This window comes from Brassica oleracea, chromosome C4 (genome assembly GCF_000695525.1).
Source record: "Brassica oleracea var. oleracea cultivar TO1000 chromosome C4, BOL, whole genome shotgun sequence".
NCBI lineage: Eukaryota > Viridiplantae > Streptophyta > Magnoliopsida > Brassicales > Brassicaceae > Brassica > Brassica oleracea.
Window position 1 is genome coordinate 5,337,111 of NC_027751.1, and position 14,098 is coordinate 5,351,208.

General features: G+C 33.9%; 2 protein-coding genes across 4 annotated transcripts; both read right to left on the reverse strand.

Annotated features, from left to right (window-relative positions):
* Positions 1-1,511: 1,511 nt before the first annotated feature.
* LOC106342409 (inorganic phosphate transporter 1-4-like) lies at positions 1,512-10,145 on the reverse strand. 2 transcript variants are annotated; one of them, XM_013781330.1, is made up of 3 exons: positions 9,965-10,145; positions 7,601-9,246; positions 1,512-1,608 (listed from the first exon to the last, which is right to left on the reverse strand). In XM_013781330.1, the coding sequence occupies exon 2, from the start codon at positions 9,232-9,234 to the stop codon at positions 7,630-7,632; it is 1,605 nt and encodes a 534-aa protein (XP_013636784.1). In that variant the 5' UTR covers positions 9,235-9,246; positions 9,965-10,145; the 3' UTR covers positions 1,512-1,608; positions 7,601-7,629. The 2 variants fall into 2 exon arrangements, with proteins under 2 accessions (XP_013636784.1, XP_013636783.1); XM_013781329.1 differs by lacking the exon at positions 1,512-1,608 and having other exon boundaries at positions 7,480-9,246.
* On the reverse strand, positions 1,526-4,579 carry LOC106342410 (inorganic phosphate transporter 1-4-like). Of its 2 annotated transcripts, none has more exons than XM_013781331.1 (2): positions 4,473-4,579; positions 1,526-3,254 (listed from the first exon to the last, which is right to left on the reverse strand). In XM_013781331.1, exon 2 carries the CDS (start codon positions 3,240-3,242, stop codon positions 1,638-1,640), a length of 1,605 nt encoding a protein of 534 aa, XP_013636785.1. In that variant the 5' UTR covers positions 3,243-3,254; positions 4,473-4,579; the 3' UTR covers positions 1,526-1,637. The 2 variants fall into 2 exon arrangements, with proteins under 2 accessions (XP_013636785.1, XP_013636786.1); XM_013781332.1 differs by lacking the exon at positions 4,473-4,579 and adding an exon at positions 3,385-3,410.
* Positions 10,146-14,098: the final 3,953 nt, after the last annotated feature.

Genomic DNA, 14,098 nt, shown 5'->3' on the forward strand with positions numbered 1-14,098 from the left:
AATTCCATGTAACATAATTATATAATATATTATATAAGAAATTGTTGTTTTCTAGTTTAGTTGATCTCACGATTTCAAACCATAAGAGTATGTTGACCAAACCTGGAAGACTATCTCCAATCTCACTTAGTTTTTTACTTTTTGCTTTATTTTAAAGTAAATTTTGCTCCAACCCTACTTCATTTTTAGCTTCAAAATGAAGCAATGAACAATGTTGCTTCAAATTTGAAGATCTACGGTACATATCTTCATTTTTTAAGGTGAATTTTTTATTGTAAATTGGTCCTTAACTTTTATTTATTCATATATTTTACCAAAATAAACTATATGCTTTAATTTAATCCAATTAATTTCAAAATTTCGACTATTATTTTTATCTAATAAGATGTTTATATTAAAAAACATATGAATATTTGTTTTAAGAACTTTTTAACTCGATTTAAAAGAATCAAAGATAAATAAGCTCATATCTTACTCTAAATACTTTTGTTAATCAATTGTAGAAAAAGTTATATATCGTGTTTTTATACAAATTATGATGTTTTGTGTTTGTTTATTCATGTTATGTAATAAATTCATTATATGAGAATATTAAATTTATATTAAATAATGATTATGTTGGATTATTGTTAAAACAAAATAGTTAGGTAAAATAAGTAAATATAAAAAAAGTATAAGGTGTCTATTCATAATTAATGATAAAATGGAGATGAAATATACTTGGAATATTCTTTTTATAAGAAAGAAATGAAGCAAACTATTGGAGTCAATGTTGCTTCATTTTTTTTTTCATTTTGAAGAAAATGAACTTTTGAAGATAAAAATGAAGCCAACAATCATTCGAGTTGTTCTAAAAGATTAACATGCATATTTGAAGCCAATATTAGTAAATTACAGGAAAATAAATAATAGGTGATGGTAAAGTTGTACGTCTACTTATCTTAAAAGGAGGTATAGAGCATAAAGGAAATATTATTATGTAATAAGTTAGTTTACCTTTATGCTCAAGGCTAGGTTTTCTAGAAGACCACCATTAACTAAGGTGCTTATCCCGGTGATTAACCATTTTTTGAAAAAAAAAAAATGGAAAAAGTAAGCAGCAGCGCTTGAACAAGCGTAGTAAGCGTCGGTATACGGTTGTTCCCACTGTTTATGGGCTCCACTGACACATGGCGACCTACGATTAGTTTATTTTTAATTTTTTTTTAACGGCATGTATATATATACTCTTGTACATTGTTCAATGTCAAACATTTTTAAATGGACGGAAAATAACTGAAGTGATGGTAAAAGACTAAAAGTCAGCTTCAATTTTCTACCAGTCCACCTTATTTTCAATAGATATTATATATGTTTCCCTAAAAATCCTAAAGGATTACTAAAACTTATTAACCATGTGTAACTCATAAATCATAGGTTTGTAACAATGAATTCACCATTCTAATATTTAACTACTAATTCAGTAATTATTATTCGGCACTGGATTTCAGTAACTACCTCACTTGTTGCATTAATCCAAAAACAATGAAGAAGAACACTTCTTTTAAAATCGATACACAAACATTTTGATTTCAATAGCGTATATCAAACGTAGAAAAACTTAAGTTGATAGAAACAAAAAGACTTATTAAATCAAACTACACAATGGGGACCGTTCTACTATCACTTGTTGTGTTCTCATTGTCTTCATTTTCACCGGACATTTCCTCGAGCGACTTCCCTTTAGATTCAGGTACCAAGAAAGTGAAGAGGATGCCCAAGAAGTTAACCACACCTAACACGAGAAGCGAGTTTCTGACTCCAATACCTGGAGGGTATCCTGCGTCTGTCTTGTTCTTGTCAGGGCTTTGAGCCAAGTACAAGAACCCAAACGCACCAACCATCGCACCTAGTTTACCTGATGCAGCAGAGATACCATGGCAGGTGGATCTGAACCTGGCTGGGAAGATCTCCGCTGGTACAACAAAGGTTGTAGCATTGGGTCCAAAGTTAGCGAAAAAGAACGTCAAAGAGTACATGATAACGAATCCAATTCGGTTCTCCTTGTGAGTCCAGTGGTTGTATGGAATAGCCAAAGCAAACATAAACACCGTCATGAAGAAGAATCCCATCATCTGAATCGCAAACCTTCCAATGACGTCTATAAAAGCAACTGTGAACCAGTAACCAGGTACCGTGCTACACAAGGCAATGAGAGTCTGCGCGCGTGCGATCTTGAAAAGTTCTTGAATCGCGTTCATAGTTTGAGCCGGAGGTATCCACCCTATTGCGCTGAAAATATCCTTTTGGAAAAGGTTTTGACTGTAGAAAGCGATGTCGAGAAGGAACCATGTTGATGTGGTACCTAGCAAATGAAGCCCATGGCGTTTCATGAATTCCTTGGAAAACAAGGAAAAGGCTTTGGACTTATTATTTGAGATCTCTTCCACTTTCTCCTGTTCTGCCTCTATCTCCACTTGCAGAACCCTAGACATGTCTGAAGCAGCCAGCTTTGCGTCCTTAGCAACCAAAGCTGTGTATCTTGCGGTTTCAGGCATCTTGGACCTTGAGTAATACGTCATGGCCGCAGGGATAGCACCAACCATCAAGATTATACGCCATACTAAATCTGCTTGAGGAATCGTGGATCTCAAGGCATCTTCCGCATAGGCCGGGGCAGGGAACTTAGCTTCAAAAGCAGAGGAGATAATTATAGCAAAGATGCCACCAGCCATGATACCAAACCCTTGCATAGCGAAAACGGCAGAAACAAACGCTCCACGAGTTTTTTTGTTAGCGTATTCAGACATGATTGTTGCGGACAAAGGATAGTCACCACCAATCCCAAACCCTAGCCAAAACCTAAAGAAACATAGCGTGGCCATCACGGTTTTTGGCTCGTGTCCGAAAGAGAGACCAGAGGCGACAGAGCAAAGGACCATGACCATCAACGTCATTCCATAAACTTTCTTCCTCCCGAGCTTATCACCAAGCCACCCGAAAAAGAGTTGACCGGCTAGGGTTCCACAGAAGGCAACACCGTTTACGGCAGCAGCAACGTTGGGAGGGAGAGTCCCTGGCTTTGCGGAGCCTGGAACGTGGTAGTAAATGCGGCCAAGGAGCTTGGTGACAAGAGAGATGCAGAAGAGATCGTAAGCGTCGGTGAAGAATCCCATTCCGGCGATTATGATGGCTGTAAAATGGTACCATTGCGTCTTCGCTACATCGAGTGCATTCAACACTTTTAACTGATCCCCTGCCATTCTTGTTCACCTCTGTAATTTCATCAAGAACTCAGTATTAGCAACTTTGAGTAACAATGATTCATATAAGAACGACTGCTCGTAGATTTTCAAATAATAGTAAAAACTATCTCTTGGAACTAAGAAAGAGTTCGTTAGAAACATTAAAGCAGTTGGCCAACTTGGAACCAAGTTAGGCAATTTTAAAAGCAAAAAGAATTAAATATTTAAACCCCACTTGAAATTTCATGTTATCATTACTATAGTATATGAGTTTTATTTCTCATTTCTCATTTTTCGTTTATCTCATAATCACAAGCCATAACGTATGTTGACCTAATATTAGAAAAAAAAAGAGAGTAATGTATGTTGATCAAGCCTGAAGTAAGGTGGTAACTGGCGATTCTAAAGCCATTAGTAAACTACATAGTCTACATGTAAAATAACATATAAGCATTCACAGAATATAAAAGAAAATGAAGGGATGACAAAAGTCAAGTGTTTTATTTATTATTAAACCGTATTATGCAGAAATGAAAGTAACTAAGTATGTAAATTGTATTAAAAAAATTGATTCCAAGATTTTCGACTTTTCCAAAATAAATTAATAATTGATTATATTATTTTGGTTTCTTCACTCGTACGTAACAAATCTTTTAAAGTAAACGAGGAAATGGGAGGTCTATATATTTATATGAATTTTCAACGATTACTATATTATCTTTATTCTATAGTCACCCACGAAGGTTGACTTGTGACATTTGAATCTGAACACGATACCAAAATTTCTCACGAGTAAGAGAGCAAGTTGTTTTGTCTTAATTGCGGATACACTTACTCCTCAAATTAAATACGGAGTATAGTTTTTCCTCTTATTGAAGACATTATATTTTTATTTTCTTTTTATTAGAGTAACATAATTTTCGTTATTTATGTGCTTCTAAATCATCTGATTCATGCACTTATAAAAAATGTCTATATTAAGGAAGAGATAAGATCAAACAAATACGTTTTCAAGAAAACGAATCCTAATTAATGATCCAGAAAATTGGAAAACATAATTTGAATTTTTTTTAAAGCAATAATAAGAGAATCACAAACAAATGAAGCTCAGATTGATCCAAAGTCACTACTGACAAATACCTAACCGAGATAGAAGAGGCAGAATGGACAAAATAACAGCATTCTGCAACCATACAATTGCCAAATTATGTATAAACATCCAAAAACATAATGAAAAGAAAAACGTACATGAATATATAACAGTCTTCTTGTTATGTGTGTGGGATATGATATGATCAAGTGTTTAAGGATATGTCAGCAGAGTGCAGAGAGAAAGGTCCTCTAGTTTCCTCTATTTCTGGGGAAAATAGAGAGAGATGGAAGGAGAGGAAGTGAAATGAGCGTCGAAGCTGTTGATGAACAAGGACAAAGTGCAAGCGTTTTGAAACGACCATTTATAAGCGACTCTATAAGAGATATTCCATTTTATGTTTCGGTATATTCTCCCTCTAGCGACGCAGTTTTACTATCTTCAATATTTTTTCTCTCTTTTTATTACAACTTTTATTTTGCTGTAATTATTCTTTTATTATCTAAAAACAGCTGTTTTACTATAATAATAAGTTCTTGTTTTGTACTTGTAATTGACCATGAACTGTACTTAGATACAGAGGTTTTGATGTATTTTTATAATATTAATTGAGATCTTCACCATTAAGTACAATCACTAGATACCTATTCCCTGGCATGTTATTTAGGCAGATATAAGTTTTAAATCCTAATAGAGTCAAAATAGGGGTTAAAAAATTCTAACAAAATGAATTCAGTTAGCATTTAGCAGTGTGGTCAGACTTTGGTTACTTATAAAAAACTACACTATGTTTGCCTAATTCGAGACAATCATTTAATTTTAAAATATTAGAATTTGATGACACACTATCTTATAAAGTTGTAATAATAACTTTTAATTTGAATAAAAATAAACTTAGGAACGTGAACAAAAGTATTTAGACGAAGAAATCAACATTGATACAACAAGCAGTTATTTTACGGCAAAAAGTTATTTTAACAATTTTTTTTAAAAAAATAGTGATTTTTGATATGTACAAAACTTTTTTAAAGTGAAAGAAGAGTAACTGCATGATATCTATATCTACTGAGTACATACGACAATGTCAACTGTACTTATTTGGGTATGGCCAGGCCGTATGGGAATAACACCTATTGTAAGGCTCATGACTTGTGGAATGGTATGTTTCGTATCTGACAAGTAAGAGACTTTGATGCATTTCCAGAAATACAAGTGTATCTTGCTTAGTTGCTTTAGCCCAGCAAGCTACCTTCTTTCTCTTCCGTGACCCAACAAGTTTTTTTTTCATGGCATCTTAATTTCCATCTATTATTATTATGTACTTATGTAGTAATATTTTATACAATAATGACCCTCTTTTTTAATGATTTATAAAATAATTCAATGGTGTTAAAAAAAAATACAATAATACTATTTAGTAATGCTCTATAGTCTATATACATGTCTTTCACGTGAAATAATTTCGTGATGGAGTTATATATACAAACACAATTTTTTTTCATTTGGCGAAAACATTATGAAATCTACACCAGTTGATTTCATAATCTATTTTATTAAAGAAGACCAAAACTGAAATGTTTGATCCATAAAAATGCTGGTTTATGGTACCCTAGAAACATATTGGAATAATAATGCATATCTATCTGCTGCTAATCCGTTTCGATTACATAGCAAAACGCATAAAAATGGTAAACAAATTTACAACTAATATAGTACGTATGCTACATTGAAAAAATCACATAAGCACATTAAATTAGCTACAGACTTAAAGATGGAAAATTGTCAACCTGATTGCTCAACTATCATTCAATTTCCATGACACTTCAAGATGTTATCCCTTCAATTCATGATGACTTTTGTTGTAAAAAACACAAGATTTCAAGGCCTTACTTTCTTCGCATGGTGCAAAAACGATATTTATTTTTAGATGATATGATGGATTATGGGTGCCTGTGTTCGACCGATGATTACGATCCCAAAGCGAAAATTTTTGAGAATAGTAAAAATGTTTTGAGTTCCTCGTTACTTATAAATTATTAGTAATATTTTAGAAAGTTGGTTCAAAAAAACTATTTATAAATTATTGTATTCTTTTATTTTCTTTGGACCTAAGAGCAGCATTATCGCTGATTCTTAAAGAGTTGTAAGGGGTGGAGGGCCCACAAAAATCAGAAAACTCACCTCTTCTTCCTCTTCTGCAAGAGGCGACTCTGGTGAAGCTTTTTAACTGTTTGCGGGCCCCACTAACACGTGGTGACCCGCGATTGGTTTACTTTTAATTTTTTTTTTTTAATCAGACAAAACAAAAAAAGTAATAATAAAAAAAAAATTAGAATCCACCTTCTCTCCCCTATGCGTCAATGCTGCTCTAAGACGTTAGCAAGTAGTACCAACAAACGAAATATATTAAAATTGATGGCTTGACTCTATCCATATCAGAGTTGACTAATTAAATGTTGATGTCTTTGGTATGACATATTACGTCGATGTGTTGAAATGTTATTGCCTGTGAGGTGACTTCTATGTCCATCGTTCACATTGGACGGATCCTTTTTCTAGTTACACAAGGTCTAATCAATTAAATCACACTATTATTATGTAGATTATATGTCTGTTAGATGAAGCATTTAAGCCTCTGCATCCACACATGGAGACCACTATAATAGCAAGCGAAAACGAATAACGATGTTAGATGAAGCGTTTAATCCTCTGCATCCACACATGGAGACCATTAATAGCAAGAGAAAACGAATACAATCTTAGTACCCTTCACATCATGAGATTATAACCAGTTTTTTGGAGTTGATTTTGAAACGTTTAGACTTTATTCAAGTATATGAGTACAAATTAGAGCATCCCCCTAAGAGGAAAAGCTTGATAAATAGATTGAGGACCACAAGAAGTTGTGGCTCCGGCGTTATCTTATCATTAATGTTTGATTCATGTAAAAAAATATATACAAGATATTTTGAATTATTAAAATTCATCCATATGTAAAATCCGAAAGGATTATTAAAATTTATTCACCATGTGTAACTCATAAATCATAGGTTTGTAACAATGAACTCTCACCGCTCAGAATTTAGCTACTAATTCAGCAATTATTATTCAGCACTAAATTTTAGTAACGACCTCACTTGTTGCATTAATAAAAAAAAGTAACAATGAAGGAGAACATTTCTTTTAAAATCGATACACAAACATTTTGATTTCAATAGCGTTAGAACATCAAAATATCAAACGAAGAACAACTTAAGTTGCTAGAAACAAAAAGATAAAGAGAAAAATAGAAACAAAAAGACTTATTAAATCAAACTACACAATGGGGACCGTTCTACTATCACTTGTTGTGTTCTCATTGTCTTCATTTTCACCGGACATTTCCTCGAGCGACTTCCCTTTAGATTCAGGTACCAAGAAAGTGAAGAGGATGCCCAAGAAGTTAACCACACCTAACACGAGAAGCGAGTTTCTGACTCCAATACCTGGAGGGTATCCTGCGTCTGTCTTGTTCTTGTCAGGGCTTTGAGCCAAGTACAAGAACCCAAACGCACCAACCATCGCACCTAGTTTACCTGATGCAGCAGAGATACCATGGCAGGTGGATCTGAACCTGGCTGGGAAGATCTCCGCTGGTACAACAAAGGTTGTAGCATTGGGTCCAAAGTTAGCGAAAAAGAACGTCAAAGAGTACATGATAACGAATCCAATTCGGTTCTCCTTGTGAGTCCAGTGGTTGTATGGAATAGCCAAAGCAAACATAAACACCGTCATGAAGAAGAATCCCATCATCTGAATCGCAAACCTTCCAATGACGTCTATAAAAGCAACTGTGAACCAGTAACCAGGTACCGTGCTACACAAGGCAATGAGAGTCTGCGCGCGTGCGATCTTGAAAAGTTCTTGAATCGCGTTCATAGTTTGAGCCGGAGGTATCCACCCTATTGCGCTGAAAATATCCTTTTGGAAAAGGTTTTGACTGTAGAAAGCGATGTCGAGAAGGAACCATGTTGATGTGGTACCTAGCAAATGAAGCCCATGGCGTTTCATGAATTCCTTGGAAAACAAGGAAAAGGCTTTGGACTTATTATTTGAGATCTCTTCCACTTTCTCCTGTTCTGCCTCTATCTCCACTTGCAGAACCCTAGACATGTCTGAAGCAGCCAGCTTTGCGTCCTTAGCAACCAAAGCTGTGTATCTTGCGGTTTCAGGCATCTTGGACCTTGAGTAATACGTCATGGCCGCAGGGATAGCACCAACCATCAAGATTATACGCCATACTAAATCTGCTTGAGGAATCGTGGATCTCAAGGCATCTTCCGCATAGGCCGGGGCAGGGAACTTAGCTTCAAAAGCAGAGGAGATAATTATAGCAAAGATGCCACCAGCCATGATACCAAACCCTTGCATAGCGAAAACGGCAGAAACAAACGCTCCACGAGTTTTTTTGTTAGCGTATTCAGACATGATTGTTGCGGACAAAGGATAGTCACCACCAATCCCAAACCCTAGCCAAAACCTAAAGAAACATAGCGTGGCCATCACGGTTTTTGGCTCGTGTCCGAAAGAGAGACCAGAGGCGACAGAGCAAAGGACCATGACCATCAACGTCATTCCATAAACTTTCTTCCTCCCGAGCTTATCACCAAGCCACCCGAAAAAGAGTTGACCGGCTAGGGTTCCACAGAAGGCAACACCGTTTACGGCAGCAGCAACGTTGGGAGGGAGAGTCCCTGGCTTTGCGGAGCCTGGAACGTGGTAGTAAATGCGGCCAAGGAGCTTGGTGACAAGAGAGATGCAGAAGAGATCGTAAGCGTCGGTGAAGAATCCCATTCCGGCGATTATGATGGCTGTAAAATGGTACCATTGCGTCTTCGCTACATCGAGTGCATTCAACACTTTTAACTGATCCCCTGCCATTCTTGTTCACCTCTGTAATTTCATCAAGAACTCAGTATTAGCAACTTTGAGTAACAATGATTCATATAAGAAGATGAATTGATGATAAAAGTCATGTCAAGAGTTTTTAAAGATTTTGTTAATTGATTCCTAATTTTTCGACTAAAATTTTCCGAAAAAGTAAATAAAATAATTTCCTATTGTTTTGTCTTTACGCCGACGTCACCGATTATTCAAAAGTGAACGAGGAAATGGGAGATCCATATATATTTATATGAATTTTCAACGATTACTATTCTGTCTTTACTCTATAGTTACCCACAAAGGTTGACTTGTGACATCTGAATCTGAACACGGTACCCACACTTGTGTGAGAGTAAGACAGCAAGTTGGTTTGTCTTAGTTGCGGACACACTTGGTCATCAAACTAAATATAGTATTCCCTCTTATTGAAGACACTTAATTGAAGATATTATATTTATTTATTTTTTTATTATAGTAACATGATTTTCGTTACTAATTGTTTGCGAATAATTGGATCCATGCACTTAACATACAGATGTTTTCTATTCAGGGGGAGATAAGATCAGACAAATACGTTTTCAAGATGAATAATCCTAACTAATGATCCAAGAAAATTGGAGAACACAATTCGATATCGTCCTAACTCCTAACTAACATCATTTTGCATCCAGACAGTTACCAAATTATATATAAACATCCAAAGACACAAATGAAAAGAAAGACTTACATGAATATACAACAATCTTCTTTTTACGTGTGTTAGAACTGATCTGATCAAGTGTTTAAGGTATATGTCAGAAGAGTGTAGAGAGAAATGATAATTAATTTCTGGGGAAAATGTAGAGAGAGAGAGAGGCAGAGGAAGTGAAATGAGCGTTGAAGCTGTTGATGAACAAGGACAAATTGCAAGCGTTTTGAAACGAGCTTTTATAAGCAACTCCAATGACATATTCCATTTTCTGTTTCGGTATATTCCCCTCCAACGACGCCGTTTTTGTTGTCTTTAATATGTTTCCTCTCTTTTTGTTACAACTTTTTATTTTACTTCGTTTAGGTATTATTAGGACAGGATGCTTCTGTTTTGCTGTAATTATTCTTTTTATTATCTAAAACAGCTGTTTCACTATAATAAAAAGTTCTTGTTTTTGTACTTGTAGTTGACCATGAATTGTGTTTACATTTACGGAGCTTTTAAAATATTGGGACTTCACCATTCAATACAGTCACTAGATGCCTATTCCCTGGCATGTTATTGAGGCAGATATAAGTTTTAAATCCTGATATAGTCAAAATAGATGTAAACAAAATAAATATTTATAAAAAATGAATTCAATTAGCAGTGTGGTCAAACTTTGATTACTTATTAAAAAAACTACACTATGTTTGTCTAATTCGAGACAATCATTAATTAAAAATATTAATGCTAATATATCTATACATCTAACAATTTTTAATTCTAATTTTTTAATAAAATAATAATAATTAAATTAGATACAAATTTTAAATTATTATAAATTATAAAATTTCAATATTCATATTGCTAATCAATTTATTAAATTGCATTATTTTGTTTCATATTTTTATTTATGTGATGTAGATTTTGGATCAAAATCTTTTTTATTGTAATAACTAAATTATGATTGTCCGGACGAGGTAGTCCAAGTGGCAGGACGGGCCTGTGGTGGCAACCACCATCCGGGTTCGATTCCTCCCATGCGGAAACTACCCTGCCTCTTCTGGACACCAAAGCGGTATTGGGTTTGATACAGCCCATGTAAAGCCCTCCCGGGTGAAGTAGACCGTTGCCTGACCGGGCCCAGGGGAATGACCCGCTAAGCGGGGAACCCCTGTATTATCAAAAAAAAAAAAAAAAAACTAAATTATGAAATTTTGTATGTGAAATTAACACATATTGTATTTGGACCGAAAATAAATCATGTGGTACTATAAGGATTATAAAAAAACCACAAATATAAAACATTAGCAAATAACAATAGTTTAGGATTGTTCAATCTGGTAAAACCAAATCATTCAAAAACGAACCAAACCGAAATAGAGAAAATAGCCTGGATTTGGAAGTACCAAAGATGTTATGTTTAGAAAACATCAGTACATGAATATGGTTCAATATATTGAGGGATCAAACCGAATAAACAAAATAAACCGATTAATTCAGATATATTAGTATACTTATATATAAATTTTATAATAATATGTATTTGATCAATATTTTCAGTAAAAATCATAGAAATTTGCTATAATATTAGTCATTAATATTATAAAATGAGAGAAAAGTAATGATATTATCGGTATATATTGTTAATATCTATTTATTAATTCTTAAATATCATGATAATTATATATTAAGATATATATTTAAAAAATATTAGTATATATATATTGGTAAAATATGTTAATGTTTATTAATTATTTTGAATATCATGATAAATAATTAATAAACATATAGATATCAAAATAAATAAATTAAATAATAATATTAATTAAACTAATAATTTATCCTATAACTATGGAAAAGATGAAAAATAAGTAAATTAACTAAATAAACTGATTAATTCAGATATATTAGTATAGTTATATATAAATTTTATAATAATTTGTATTTGATCAATATTTTCAGTAAAAATCAGAGAAATTAGCTTTAGCTATAATATTAGTCATTAAAATTATAAATGAGAGAAAAGTAATGATGATACTATCGGTATGTATTATTAATATCTATTTATTAATTAAATGTCCTAAATATCATGTTTATTATATATTAAAATATATTTTTAAAAAAATATTAGCATATATATCGGTAAAATAGGTTCATGTTTATCATGATTTTAAATATCATGATAAATACATAGATATCAAAATAAATAAAAATTAATAATACTATTAATTAAACTAATGATTTATCCTAAAATCATGGAAAATATGACAACTAAGTAAATTAACTAAAATTATAAAAAAGATGACAAATAAGCCAAATCACTTCAGAAATAATAGTATAGATTTCATGACACACTACCTTATACCTTATAAAGGTTTAATAATAACTAGAAAATTAAATAAGAATAAACTTAGGGACGTGAACAAGATAATTTAGAAGAAGAAATCAAGATTGATGCAACAAGCAGATTTTCTTGACAATACGGCAAACAATTATTTTAATTTTGTTCAGTGTTTTTTGATATGTACGGACTTTTTTTAGGCGAATAAACTGCATGATATGTATATCCAGAGACCTAGACTACAATGGTATTTATTTATTTAATAGTGTAATTTATGGCCGTATGGGAATAATACCCTATTGTAGGGTGTGAGTGAGGCTCATGACCTGTGGAATGGGTCACTAAGAGACTTTAATGCATCTCCGGTGTATATTGCAAGATCTACCTTATTTGGGGTTTCTTACTTCTAGATTCTTATTTATTTAATAGTGTAATTTATGGCCGTATTGGAATAATACCCTATTGTAGGGTGTGAGTAAGGCTCATGACTTGTGGAATGGGTCACTAAGAGACTTTAATGCATCTTTGGGGTTTCTTACCCCTAGTTTTTAAAATACATGTATATATTATATAGACGTATATAATTGTGGGGTTCTAAGCTTTACGGGAAATCCAACCGAAAGATTTTTAAATAAGAAACTTTCGATTGGGTTTCCCGTAAAGCTTAGAACCCACAATTACATACGCCTATATAATAGATACATACATATACATGTATTTTAAGAACCTGGGAGTAAAAAACCCCAATAAGAATGCTCTAAGCCTGGCAATCTTCTTTCTCTTACGTGACCCAGCAAGTTTTTTTCATGGGGTCTTAATTTCCATATATTGTTATGTAATGTGTTATACAGTAGTGACCCTTGTTTTTCAAAAATGATTTAGACCATGTCCAACGGCGGATTTCACCCGGTCCATAAGACAAATCCTTAAGCATAATTGTAATTAAATACTATTATTAGCGATAAATCGACGAAGGATTGGTCCGTCGCAGCGGACTTAAGGATTTAATCCTTAGCAACGTGTCACGTGGTGAGTGGGACGATTTTGTCTTTGGTTTGTGTAGGGTCGAAAAAAAAATAATTCTCGAGCCAAACCAAAAAAAAAAAATTTCTTCTCGAGAGAAAGGCGATTTCGAGACGATTTTGCTCGATCTCTCTTCCTCGGCTCGTGTAAGGTAAATCGAAGCTTTAACTCGTAGATTTATCGATTAGAGATCACTCTCCATCTTGTTTGTTCTGTATTAAGGGTTTGGTTCTCGGATTTCGACCGATTTGAGAAAATTTTCAAATTAGGGTTTCAAAAATATTTGGGGATAAATCGATTTCGGGATTCTTTGGGGGTTTAGATAGGGTTTCGAAACGTTTTTGGTTTGTATCGGTCTCGGATCTCCTCTCTGTGTCTTATACGGATTGAAACCGTATCGGGTTTCAATGGATTGTCGTTTCTTAACTGTTTTTGATATTGTATTTGTTCCTTGTCGTTGGTTTGCTACCTTCTCGTTCATGTGCTTTTGATTATTGTGCTTTTAAATTGTTCTTACTCGTTCTTTGCTGTTGATTTTATTGGTCCTTAACTAAGTGTTTACTTGTTTTGGTTGCAGATAAACGATAATGGGACGATACAGTTACAGCCAGCCTTCTTCATCCTCACACTCTCCAGACTTAACCTCCCTCCTTGAAGCCGAAGGTGAGATGTACGCGGCTGAAGCTGAGATTACTCGGTGGAATGCAGAAGCCATTGACTGGGAACCATCACCAGAGGGTGATGATGGCATCCCGAGGACATGCTACTGTGGTTCAGAGCCAGTTCACGGATACTCCCAAACTCCAAAAGATCCATACCGA

What these genes read in the sequence shown, in the direction of transcription:
- LOC106342410 (XM_013781331.1), bottom strand. Translation starts at nt 3,242, where the DNA reads ATGGCAGGGGATCAGTTAAAAGTGTTGAATGCACTCGATGTAGCGAAG.
- LOC106342409 (XM_013781330.1), bottom strand. Translation starts at nt 9,234, where the DNA reads ATGGCAGGGGATCAGTTAAAAGTGTTGAATGCACTCGATGTAGCGAAG.